This window comes from Callospermophilus lateralis, chromosome 5 (assembly GCF_048772815.1).
Source record: "Callospermophilus lateralis isolate mCalLat2 chromosome 5, mCalLat2.hap1, whole genome shotgun sequence".
Taxonomy (NCBI): domain Eukaryota; kingdom Metazoa; phylum Chordata; class Mammalia; order Rodentia; family Sciuridae; genus Callospermophilus; species Callospermophilus lateralis.
Window position 1 is genome coordinate 160,368,750 of NC_135309.1, and position 13,318 is coordinate 160,382,067.

The 13,318-nt window shown below is 46.7% G+C and overlaps 1 protein-coding gene across 1 annotated transcript in view; it reads right to left on the reverse strand.

The window, feature by feature from the left end:
• Positions 1 to 773: 773 nt before the first annotated feature.
• Positions 774 to 13,318, reverse strand: part of Srd5a1 (steroid 5 alpha-reductase 1) — a 34,953-nt gene continuing 22,408 nt past the window's right edge. The window contains exons 2-5 of the mRNA XM_076856227.1: positions 12,448 to 12,614; positions 10,458 to 10,559; positions 5,135 to 5,285; positions 774 to 2,068 (exon numbers count right to left, since the gene is read on the reverse strand). Coding sequence (XP_076712342.1) covers positions 2,002 to 2,068; positions 5,135 to 5,285; positions 10,458 to 10,559; positions 12,448 to 12,614 — 487 coding nt within the window. The 3' untranslated portion in view covers positions 774 to 2,001. The remainder of the gene's footprint in view (positions 2,069 to 5,134; positions 5,286 to 10,457; positions 10,560 to 12,447; positions 12,615 to 13,318) is intronic.

Here is a 13,318-nt window from a genome sequence, read left to right on the forward strand (position 1 = left end):
TTTCAGTAGCATAGCTAACAAATATATTAGTTTAGTTTATCCTAAAAAATGTACCACCGATCAATTCTCATTCACAGGAAACAAAATCAAATGTGTGAAAATAAAACCTTAACAAAAATGCACCAGGATGTGCTTTTGTTGAATGATGCTGTTCCACAGCTTACTGAGAGGGAGGCCCACCTGGCACCAGGAAACAGAGCCGGCAGATTTCAGGGCTGAAACCAACGTGATCCTCCAGACTAACCACGAAGTCTAACAAACACAACTGGACTTTTAGCTGTCACTTTACTCATCTCCTTAATGATGCAAGCTACAATTTTAGGAAAAAGCGGGCAGTGACATGTAAGGAGGACAGGATTTCTTCCTGAGTTAATCATTCACCTACTGGGTCTGGGGAAGGGGGGGCAGCATCCAACCCGTAGCTAACCTAGACTTTTGTACCCACAAGTCATTCAATAAAAAGGAGACATCCCTGGTGCCTACCTGTCGACCCAACTACTCAGAAGGCCCAGAAAGGAGGACTGCAAGTTCCAGGCCAGCCTGGGTGCCTTCGCCAGCTCCCTTCTCCAAGTAAAAAGCAGAAAGGGCTGGGCACGTAGCTCAGCGGTAGATCACCTCTGGGTTCGATCCCCGGTACCCAGCGGGCGGGGAAGCACCAACCGAGTAAACCTAACAGTCAGCACCTCTGGGTCTCAGTCAAGCACCTTCGCCCACCAGGTACACCTCGCGGGCACACCCGCCCGGATCAATGAAGACTAGCTCACATTCCAGTGTTCCTGAGGATATCCAGAGTATTTATTGCTTTAGGGTTTCATGCAATTATTTGCACAGAAAAAGGGCAGAAGTTTATCCAACAACAAAATTCCCCTGCAAAAACACTGCTTTTTGTTAAAGTGAAACAGCCACACCATGAAGTTTTCTGTCGATTCCAGAACCACGAGAGACCACCACCCACCGCGCCGAGGAAGCGCTTTATGGGGGATGCCGAGAAGGGCGCGCCCAGCGCCAAAGGCCAGCTGAGCCGACCAGGCCCAGCCACCGGGCAAAACAGCCTCCTCAGCACCACATCCTCCAGTTGCCGCTGGCCTCGGCGTCAGCGAGGCTGAAGTATCCAGCGGGAGGGACCTTCCGGCTGTGTTCAAGGATTCCCACAAAGTCGCGGAGGGATTCAGGGTCCTCCGAGTTGGAGCTTTTGCTTTAAAATCTGTACTCAGGCAGTTGACATGTCTAACTACTGTCATTTGTCTCCATGTGTCCTTGGGCGCATCAAAATTAAATTGTTTCAAGATTTTGTTATATTAAGAGATAAAGAAAAAAAGGGCCTTAGAAAATTCCAGTTCTTTCCAGACTAAAGGAAGAAAAGAGCCATGCAGCACGCTGGAGGCACCTGGGCAGTGTGCCCGAGGCTGAGTGGCTGCCCCCGGCACACCTTCGCCTCCATTTGCTCTTGTGGAGCAGCCCCTGCACCGCCCTGCGCAGCCTTAGTGGCCTCGCTCCCCGGCACCTGCACCGAACTGCCGCTGTCCCCACAGGCAGTGACTGTGCGGCTGGAACCCGGGCCTCTCTGGTCTAAGTGTGCAGACACCATTTCCCTTGGAGGAGGGCTGGGGAGGGTCGGTCCACACTGCCCCTGACCTTGAACCGATCAACACAGGGAGCTGCAGAAGGGACAGTGAAACCTGCTGCCCCTGAGAAGCCATCAAAGACAGCTGTACATTCTGGTCTTACACACATTAAGCCCAAAGAGGGACCGCGGTGACTGGAGCAGTTATCAGCAGTAGTTCAGAAGTCCTGAGCTGGAACGCAGCCCGATCCTTCAACTTGGATTTCAGTTTGATTAGCTTATTATAATTAGGCAGATCACAAGGGTATGAGAAAAAAAACCAGCGTAACTTAAAAACAACAAAAAAGCAGGGAAATTAAGGAGATGCTCATTTATAAGGTCCCCAGAAAAACATCACTGAGAACTTCCAGTTGAAGATGATTTCATTGACAACACATTCAAAGCAAAAATGGGATTATAATTTTTCTGAACTTTGGATAATCTTCAAATTTCTCAAGATACCACCTAAAATAAGAAAAAAGAAAAAGAACATCATTTGGTCCCTTAAACGTTTCACAACTAGTAAAAGCGATATCTTTCATTATTAAGAAATACTGAGACTTAAAAAATCATAATAAGGACCTTGACATTTCAAATACAGTTTAGTTTTATCAGTATCATGAAAAATCACACATATCTGAAGTGTGGTCCAGAGGTGACTTATGCAATTAATCTTTCCACTGGGAAGGAAAACTAATGACCAGAGGTACTGACCAGCATACCGGTACTGCCTGTCTGCTCCCAGGGCAGTGCATGGACTTGGGGCAGTGGGACAGATGCACGGTTGTCCCTTCAGGTGACCTTGACACCAGGTCTGAAGAGAGGGCAGCCAGCCAGTGCCAGGTCCTTGGGCAGCTCTTAGGAAGGACTCAGGATAAACTGGGAAAAGGGAATTGGTGTGGTCTGTAACTAACCCTGTGCTCAAAACAAACAATATTTCCAGTTCTGATATAAATTTTATCAACACAGGCATACTCATTCATTTGGAGGTAAAAGCCAGTTGGGAAGGCTAGCAAATAAACAGATGGAATAAGGATTAAACATGATGTAAGGCTGGATGTGGTGATGTGTGCTCATAGTCCAGGACTCAGAGTTTGAAGAAGAGGATCCCTGAGCGCAGGAGTCTGAGCCCAGCTTGGCAACAGCAAGACCCTCATCTAAAATGACATGTCGCCCCCCCCCCCCATCAAAATAGAGACATTATCAGAGAAAGGAGTTCCCATATGCAGCCAAAATCATGATGGTGCTGCCAGGTTGCAGAGTGACACAGTGGGCACAAGAAAAATTCTGAGACGTTGGTCAGTCCCCAATAGAACAAGTGTCACCTCCGTGGCAGGAGGCCCAGTGACAACAGCCTTTCCAGCTGTATAGGTCAGTGATGACCTTGATGATGATCCTGGATGACGAGGTGTCCGCTTTTCAATGAGGCCGTGAATAACAAAGTGGCAAGTATGAAGAAGCACACCCCGGACAATGCACCTGTCATTGACTGAAGGCACCCACAGATCTGCAGGGGTCCGGCCATTCACCATGTTCCTAAGAGCCACCCCATGAGATGCCTGTGAGATGACTTTGATCTCTGCCTTGAATTCATTACTTTGCAGTCTGAACTAATGTTCCATGGCCTTTGCGTTGAAACCCAAATAGGCCACCTAACCAAGGGATGCCCACCTGCTACATTACTTATTTTTTGTGGGGCTGGGGACTGCTCATTACTTTTGGATTATGCTAAATCTGAGATCATTCTTCAAATTATTCTTGAGTGCAGTTCTTGTTGTCATGACTCCCAGTTCAGGGCTCCCAATTTCTCTCCCATGTCTTCCTGGGTGGGCTTAGCTCTGAGGTCACTGGGTGATTAGCAAACGTTTTTCAGACTTCACAAACCGAGCTTCCTGCATTTGAGTCTGATGAAGGGAGGCTGTGGGATTAGGTGAGCCTTTTGTAAATATGTTGTTGTCTGCGCTTGTTTTTTCTAAAGCATCACCCCATCATCCATAGTGTCTCAAAGATGTACTGAATTAGTTTTTTAAAGTGACATTAGTTTTTTAAAGTGACATTAAATATAACACATAGATTAGCGTTTTTTTTTTTTTTTTTTTAACTTCAGTAGGGTTATTCCTGGCTGGCCTCAAGTTCAAGCAAAATGACATGCCTGTACCAAGCCCACCATGTCACAGAAAGCTGCAGATGCTGGCCATCTGCACAGTCCTCTCTCTGCTAAGCACAGCTGCTCCAGGCTGGGGAAAGAGATGACCACTTCCTTAGAATTCCTTTAAGTTTCACCCTAAAGTGAGAGTATTTGTCAGCAACCCACCACAGCTGATCCAGTGTTCCTGACCTACAAATTGACTGTCAACAAAATATTTATGAATTTAAATACCAGTTGTCATAGTTAAAATTTCATTGTCATCCAATATTGTTTCTAGAACATAACAATAAATATAGTACAAGAAATAGCTCCATGGAGTGTTTCTTTTGAAATCAATTTGATGGTTTAATTAGTTGAGCTTATTGGATTGTTTTTAAAAGGATAGCTTTTATTTTGTCCTTAGCTAATGGGCCCAACATTTCTGAACATAAAAAACTGATTAAATTTTTAGGATTTTAAAAATATTTCACACTGATAGGAATTTAAACAGCAAATGAACAACAAAGAGTCCTTTTGCAACACAGGACTCTAAAAAGAACACCTTTGGGTTTTCATTAAAAGAGGTTTTCATCTGGGGAGTGGGATTATTTATTTTCCATTTCTATTGGCTTTATATTCAAATATGGAGAAAGATTCTCCTGCTCCATCTTCCTCTGAAAAAACTTCCTTGTGACAGACATGGCAAGCTCCTGTTCAATCTTCCCCTGATCCAATCTTAAAAAGTGTCAGTGTTATTTCATTAGTTTTTATTATAAGAAACAAACCTTTATTTGCTTTTTCATACCAAATATTGCAAATGTAAAGAACAGCCTGTTCCCCTGGAGGTGATGACGGCTACAAGAGGGGCCCTGGGAGGTCCCTGGCCACCCTGGAGCCGCAGAATGGGCACCAGGCTAGCTGCCTCCCTGTCACTGATGTGACCTGAAACCGGCTTTGTTTTGCTCATCTTCTAAGACTTTGCTAGGTGTATTTAGTAACATTGGACCAAGCCTTCCACTGATGAACATAGGCTGTGGGACTAGGTGAGCCTTTTGTAAATATGTTGTTGTCTGCCCACATTCTTGATTTTAATTTGTGTTTCCACCTCAGATCTCTGAATCACCTGCTTGGCACCGAACTTGACCATGGATTCCAGCACCACAAGCTCAAAGAGGCTATGAATGTAGTAGAGAAAACAGCTGTGCTGATGTGGATCTGATGGTTCCTCATGCTGAGCCACACAGCAGGCGTGGTTTGCGTGGTTTTATCCGTGGTTAGCTAAAGCAAGGCACACACCGGGACTTGCAATGCAAGTGAGCATAACACTTCAAAAATCCAACCTGAAATTGTTACACTAAGATCAAAGAACAAATGAAAGATGGTGAAAGTGTTTTCAGACTTACTGGTGATGATTATTTGCTCTGGCCAATAAGATACAGAAGGTGAAGAGAGCAAACGCCCCACCTTGGAGGGACCAGCTAGCCAGCGCGAAGCCACACCACTCCATGGTTTCCCCAAAGTAGTTGGCTCCACTTACATATTCAAATAAGCCTCCTAGATAAAACAGACCAAAATAGTGCATTTACCACAACATAATACCACTCAAACGTTGACTTCAGAGACACTAGTGAATACTGATTCAGAGAATACAAGTTCAACTGTGGAAAACTACAACTTTTAAAGAACATGAAGCAACAAAACGCACTCCATGTTACACTCCAATGCTTCACACCGCAGCTTCCACGGCGCACTGCACACCTGCCTCAACGCCCGGCTACGGATCCACAGTTACGGTGGGAGACGGCCACACACCAACTGACCAGCTCAGCGTCAGGCTGACCACACCCAGGCAGCACGGGGTCACAACAACCCAGCGTATCAAGGAAGATGTCTCTAGAACCCTTGACTGACATGACGAAACGCTCACCTTCGGGGAGTTTTGCTCCTTCACTTATCCAATCTTCACAAACACATGGTCTCCGTCACAGTGGCCCTGCTGTGGGTGCTCAGCAGCCCCTCCCCCTTCACAACCACAAACCCCAGTGTGACAAACAGGAGAACCTGCAGCACAGACAGGGCCAGGGGGCCCTGGGGTGCAGATGGGAGGGCAGTCACAGAGACTGGCAGGGAACAGGCTCACAGAAGGTGAAGGTCCACTCCAGGCTGCAGTGAGGGCTGGGCCAGAATTCACTGGGGACAGGAGCAATTGAGGTATGGAAAGGGGCCATAGCAAAGGCCCCGAGGCTGCAGAGCAATGGCTGCTCTCCACTCCAGGATATGAGGGAGGAGGGCAGCAAGTCCAGTGGGGGCTGCTGGGGTGGGAGGAGGTGGGTGTGGCTGTGGCTGGTGACAATTTCAAGTGCACAGAACTGCTCAAAGATTTCACAGAGAGGCCTGGCTGACCTGCTCCCGACTCTTGCTCACCACTGTCTCCCAGGCTGTGAAGAAAACTGAAATTATGGCATTTGCAGGAAAATGGATGGAACTAGAGACCATCATTAAGCAAAATCATTAAGCAAAATAAGTCAAACTCAGAAGGTCAAGGGTTGTATGCTTTCTCTCATATGTGGAAGCTAGAGAGGGAAAAGGAAAAGAAAGATGGGTGTAGATGTCATGAAAATCTAGAGAAAATCAGTAGAGGAAAGGGGCTAAGGGGTAGGAGGGAGGGAGGGAGGGAGAGGTGCTGTGGAGTGATATTGCCCAAATTATATGGTTCTACTGTGTGCATGTACGAATATGTAACAACAAAGCCCATGATAGGTACAACTATGAGCACCAATAAAAATGTGTAAAAAAACTGAAAAATCTGATCACACCTGAAAGTCAACAGAAACTCCAGTGCTGTGTGGAGCCGTCATCTCTGGGCTCACAACGACTGAATGTACAGGGCCTGGCCAGGGACAGTCCATTCCTTCGAAAGAGGAATGGGTCTTGCTGAGCTGAGACAGAAAAATGCTTTGACAATTCTTACTCGAGGAAGCAGTGAGGGCGTAAGTTGGTAACACTGTGCTCTTTACTTTTTTGTAAGCTTGAATATGTAATTTTAAAATAATGCCAATGTCTACTCACTAGTCTCTTGTGATAATTAAAATGTAAACTTATCAAACACAATGCATGAAAATGTAATACGCTTGTCTAAAACCAGGGTAGCATGAGTGTCTGCAGAGGCTAGCTGTTTTCTAAAGCCGTTTTCCCACTGAGCTCTGGAGATCAGGGCCGTCACACTTTCTTATTTACCTATTTCTGTAACTGCCTCCATTTTCTACATAGTTTTGTCATAATTGTGTGTCTCTCATTGGCAGCTAAATCCCAGAGGTGGTTGGGCCTTGGCACCCCCTCTGTAAAAGCTAAGGCAGCCAACTCAGGCCAGGGCTAGAGGGGAGAATGGGACCAGACATCTCCGTCCACATTTTCATCAGTGACCTTTCCCTACAGATAGCAATATATACAATTAGCTAAAACAAAACCCCATATATGGGGCTGGGGGGTGTAGCTCAGTGATAGAGCACTTGCCTAGCCTGTGTGAGGCACTGGATTCAATTCTCAGTACCATCTACAAATAAATAAATAATAAAATCAAGGTCCACTGACAACTAAAAAATATATATTTTTAAAAACCCCATAGCTGGGCATAGTAGCACATGTAATCCCAGCAGCTTGGGAGTCTGAGGCAGGAGGATGGTGAGTTCAAAGCCAGCCTCAGCAATTTAGTGAGGCCCAAAGCAACTCAGCAAGAGTTGTGTCTATATAAAATATATAGTTGTCTCTATATAAAATATAAAAAATGGCTGGGGATGTGGCTCAGTGGTTGAATGCCCCCTTGGGTTCAATCCCTGGTACCAAAAAAAAACCCCAAAAACCAAAAACCCATAGATGCCAATCTGCTAAAAGTGTGCCCTTCACACACAGACGGCTTAAAGACAGCACACCGCAGCTGTCATGCCTACCCCACAGCACTTGTCCTCCGCCCTAGTGTAGCCTGTGTGTTCTGATGACGGGACACTTGGGCATCCTACCTGTGCTGTGCACTTGCTCTTAGCCACTCATCTGTTCACCCTGTACCCTCCCTCCTTTAGCCTTGGCCAATGACACTACCATTAATGGGTCTGGAGAGTGTTTCTGAGAGCAGTTGTAGGTGGCACACCAGCCTGTCAGAGACTGCCACTGTGTCACATGGAGAAGCCTCCTGAATTTCCGTGAGCAAGGGGGTGATCAGTTACAAAGCCCTCATTCTAGGAGCTCCCAGAGCCCAGGGGTTCTGTCCCCTGCTCCCTGGCTTTCCCCTGGCACTAGACTTCCCTGCCCACTGTGGGTCTTTCAGAGGTGTACTTGTTTCCTTCAAAAAGTTTTCTTCGGTTAGTTTTAAACACAGTGTTCCCCCCAGGGCTTCAGCTTCTCCATCCTCTAGTACGCACAGGACACGTCCCTCTTCCCACCCTCTGCAGCCATCGTGGAACACAGCTCACATTTCATTCTGTTTCTTCACTTCTATCTTCTAAGTCCTTTCTGTGGTCTCTGGGTTTTGTTTTTGTCATTTTTTTTTGCTGCTCTGCTTTTCTTCGTGCACCTCTTAATTTAAGGATTAGAAATAAAGAATCTTAAAGTGATATCTTCTGTAGGTTTTACGGGTTTCCACTTGCTCTCCCCTGCTGACCTGCAGCACCTCCTGCTGTCAGAGGCAGCCCAGTCTCTGCATCTCTGCCTGGTCTGTGCTCAGAACTGCGGTGGATGCCCAGAAAGTGTGGGCCAGGGACCAGAGGCAGCCCAAGGAGGAGGGCTTATTCCTCAATGCAGGAGGGAGGCTGGGCTGTGGGGACTGAGGCGCAGAGGTCATGAGCTTTGCCTGGGGACAGCAGGTTCTGCTGGTGCTCTCTGATCAACGGGCATCACCTCTGCAATTGCTTCATTCACATTTTGTAATCATGTTGGAAACTGTGTTTTCACTATAGAATGTTTGCAAAGGTGGTGTGATTTTAGCTTTCCTGTCCTCCAGGTCTGAATATGTCTGAATAGAACATGAACTGGCCACTGGAGCAGGAGACAGAGGGAGGGGCCAGAGAAGTTTTTGTGGCACCTCTGCAGCTGTACGTGGGCAAGTTGGGGGCTTCTCTGCAACCAGGGCACCTCTGGACCTCTCTACAACCAGCCTGGCTGGTCAGAACCCTCCCCTGGGATCCTGCCTTCTCTGGGGACGACCTCTCTCTGACACCAGGTTTCTCAAGTCGGCCACCTACATGGCTTCTGGCATTTCCAGCATCTTTTCATTCTGACTCAGGGGCTTGTGGCATGTCCCATCTCAGTCTGACGCAGAGCACCTCCTCCTGAGTATGTGCACCACTTCTGAATTTGGGATCAAGGGTTCAGCACGTGGGGTGCAAGGGGAGGAGGGAAGGCACTGGCTAGCGGGCTCTGCCGCCTCCAGGGAAGGGCTCCTCAGAGAGCCACATGTGGGTGCTCTCTGCTCCCAAGCCCAGCACCTAAGACAGGAAGTTTTCTCTCTGCCAGGCTGCACAGGTCGTCAGCAGCTAGTCAGGGACCTGTGAGATCTTCCCTTCTCTGCCTCCTCTGTAACAGGACTGCAGTTTCTGGAGGTTGGTCCTGCCGACTCGAGGCTGTCTGGGTCACAGTTTAAGGCATATTTACCTATGTTTTTCCCTTTTCCTTTTAGAAGCTCTCCTGGTTTCTTTGCATCTGCTCAGCCTTTTTCACAGTGGTTTACTCCTTTACTCATTAGTGCTTCCCCACCCGTCCTAAAACATCTCAAGCCCTCGCTTTATAATCTGCACATATTAGTTCTAAGGTGTGAGTCCTTTAGGCCTTCCAGGCTCTTCCTCACGGTGCTGAATCTCCTTGGTGCTGAATCTCCTCGTGGTGCTACAGCTTCTGAGTGCATCTGCCCCTGGATCTGGGGAAGGTGGTGCGTTTGTTTTTGGAGCCTGAGTTGAAAGCAGGTCCCCTGGGGGTCAGAGGCTTTTGATGGCCACATGTGTGAATGCACCATTCCCCTAGGACAAAATGGACCTCAATTAAAGACTTAAGGCTCTCAGACCACTGTAGGGCTGGGGACCTGGGCTAGCAAGAAGGCTGCCTGTTGGCCACGCGTTCTCAGGGTTCCTACACGTTGTTTTTTTTCATTTTTGGTACTGAAGACCCAACCCAGGGGCACTTTATCACTGAGCTACATTCCCTAGCCCTTTCTGTTTTTTACTTTTATATAGAATGTCACTAAGTGCTTAGGGCCTGGCTAAGTTGCTGAGGCTGGCTTTGAACTGACTCACCATGACTGGCTGCTCTCACACATTCTGTGGGCTGCTATGTAGATTCTGGCATCCACTTAGGCTTTGTCCTCTCTTGATTACTTTCTTTTTTTCTAATATTACATTGATGCATTTTAAAAGATTTTTTTAAAAAAAAGGTCACACAAAATTCTAAGTCATTTTCAGGGAGAGTGTCTGCCAAGGAATCTATTTCTTCATATTGCTGGACACAGAAGCACCAGATGCTCCTGTGAGCTCTAAGTTCTTCCTCACCCTGTCTCCAAACACAGATGTTTCTTTGTACTTAGTAACCATACCCTTACTATTCTAATGAAACAGTCAGAACAGTGACATGCACTGGGACACTTGCAGCTGACACACGCTGTGCCCAATTTACCAGAGCAGAGAAACCAAACGGCTGGGCATCATGTAGTGTGACTTCCAAACAGCGTCTCCCCTCAGCACTCACCCCTGGGAATCCGGTATCCAGTCTCCCCGGGTTTTCTGAGGTTCCTCAGGATGTGATCTGAGTGGATATTGATCAGCATGCCCAATAACCACACGGCAAAACCTACAGAGAAAACCCACAAGATCCTTACCACGAATGAACTGCAAGACTTAAGAACCCCAGGCCGACTTGGCAGAGCTCAGCAGCCCTTCCGAGGGCCACTGTCAGCAGGAGACACTGCGGTGCTGGCAGTGAGCTGGGCAGTGCTGCCGCCCGCTGTGCTGTGAGGGATCTGCTCTCCAACACTGATAACAAGGGTCTAGAAGAATCCTGTTGTCTCAATTTCACGATTACTTTATGTCTCTGTTGCTTAAACTGAAAGATGACTACTGCTTATGTGCATCCAACATTTAATTCCATTTGTAGGGAGTGCAAAATCTTTGTATGAAATCTGAGAAAGCTGTAGAGTCAGGATGGAGTCACTTTTGTCAAGTCCTAACAAAAGTAAGTAGTAAGTAGTCAGGAAGCCATGGAGGAGGGAGTCTCATGCATGTGTGCCTGATAACAAGAACTACAAGACTCAACCACAGCTTCACACCGTGGCCATCCACCTTACACAGAAAGTACTTCAGCAAGGTCGTCTGGCCCCAAACATCTGCTTAAGCGTGGACTGATGCCACCCTGTTATTGATCCCTGTCCTCAAAGACCACTGTTTCAAAATATCTTCTCAATCCTCCTCATTTTGCCCTGAAGTCTTCCCCCTGCCTTAACCTCCCTGAATGTGCACGTGGTCTACAATGGCACACACATCCCAGTGCAGTGCTATCCCATCTGTAAGTATATGACACAGTTCTTCTGAGAATCTATGATGGCACTTAGGTGACGAATTCTTCAGGTTAACCACTTCTACTGTTCTAGAAAACTTGTTAGAATTTGATTATTATTTACTAGCCCTTAATTGTAACTATCAAGTGTAACTAATTATCCATGTAATTTCATGTGAGGCTCCTTACAAAAAATAATTTTGTGAAAATATACATATACAAAAGAAGATAACCTAGTTTGTCCCCTACTGACACATTTTTTTTTCATTTTCAAATTCTTCTGTTTAGTGGTAGAGAAATCGAGGGGTTTGTCTACGACTGATCAGTGTCTCAGTTTGTAGACCAGCCTCAAAGGTGCCTTCAGGTGACCTGATGTGTGTGCAGAGCTACTTTAAATGATCCTTAAATTGACGGGTCAGGAGGATTCTTTTGCTTTTGTTGTTGGTCAAAAGTACCCAAACAATTCATCATAAAAATGATTCCTACAAGAGTCTTAACTGAGTATTTAAAAACCTGTTTTTCTGTTAAGAAAAGAAGTTCCCCTTCCTTTCATTCTTTCCTGCCCATTCTCAGGCCACTGCAGGGTGGGTGGTTGAAGTCACTGCTCGGCCATTTACTAGACAGGCCTGGACCAGCTGCTAACCTCTGGCTGTGTCTGCCTTGGAGGAAGGTGGGGAGGCACCGAGTGTATTCCCCACAGATCTCAAAAGCCTGTTCTTTTCTTCTGACTGTTGGTGCAGGAGAAAATAAGGTAATCGAGAAGCGAGTAGATCAGAAGTTCAGAGTGCCACAGGACCCATGTGGTGAAGTCCAGCCTTCCATGGAGGCCCCTATCCCTGGGGGTAGAGGATCCTGTAGCTTCTCATCTAAACTTCACCTTCTGGAGGAGGACATGGCCTTCCCCTTGTGCAATTCTCAGGACAATGAGGGCACTGCCCTTGGAATAAATTTTAATTCTTTGAAAAAATAAGACTGAGAAATGTGAAGGTGCTTTGTCGGCAACAAGGAATTATTTGAGCGTTACTTTTTATATTATTATAAATTCATACACAGAGAGAAATCAAAATGTAGTCAGGTGGAGTGCCACGAGGTAGTCTGAAAATCTGATGGGCTGAGTGAAGGCCACCCTCTCCCTTGGGGGTCCACTGGTGGAAAGGGAGGTAGAGCTGATCTCCTGGATGCTCACCTGTTAGAAAACGGGGATGGGTGACCCAGTCGTCCGCATACACTGCATACTGGCTCAAGTATCTGCTTTGCAAGTAGCCATTATAGGTGCAGAAAACAAACGCCATCGCCCATGAATACAGCAGTGTGGGTTTTCCTCCTCGAATCAGGTATGGGAAAATCAAGGTGCTAAGGAAACAATAACAAATTTAAAAAGAAATAAAAAATACATTCTGCAATTCTGTTTAAATGGCTTGGGATTTTCAACTTGTCTTGGTTTTTCTGGGTTAACATCATCCTTAGTCACACTTGCATGGATGCAGAGTACATCATGGTAACTGAGAAGCCCACTGAGAGAACTGACCTGCTTTGGCGGTGTTCACCACTGTGCACGAGCTCGGGACTCTAGTCGTGCATGCAGCATGTGGAACAGACACACTGAATTAGAGACAGGGAGGCCTCAGGAGGCTCTTAAGCTTTCCACTATCCTAAAACCATGGGCAGTTCTACTGGGCAACAGGATCTGGGCCACACTGCCATGTCATCCATCCCTGCTACCAGGGCTCCCTCCACCAAGCACGGAGTGCTGCAAGGCTTCCCAGCTACGTGGCAGGAGGACCTGTCACCATGTTTGAGCAGATAAAAGGAAGACTCAGTGTGAAGTAATCTGTTCCAGGTCACCAGGCTAGTGAGAGGTTGAGTTCAAGTGCTAATCTGGCTGATTAAAAAATGTCACTCTCCCGATACAGCCCGCTGGCCTATAGGCACCCTACTAGAGGGTTAAGGAGGGGCACAAAAGGATCAGGAATTAGAAACCCACCAAGAAAAGAGGATGCAAAATGTATTTTGTGTTTGCATTTTCTCTTAAATGTCAATGTGTCATATATCCAAAG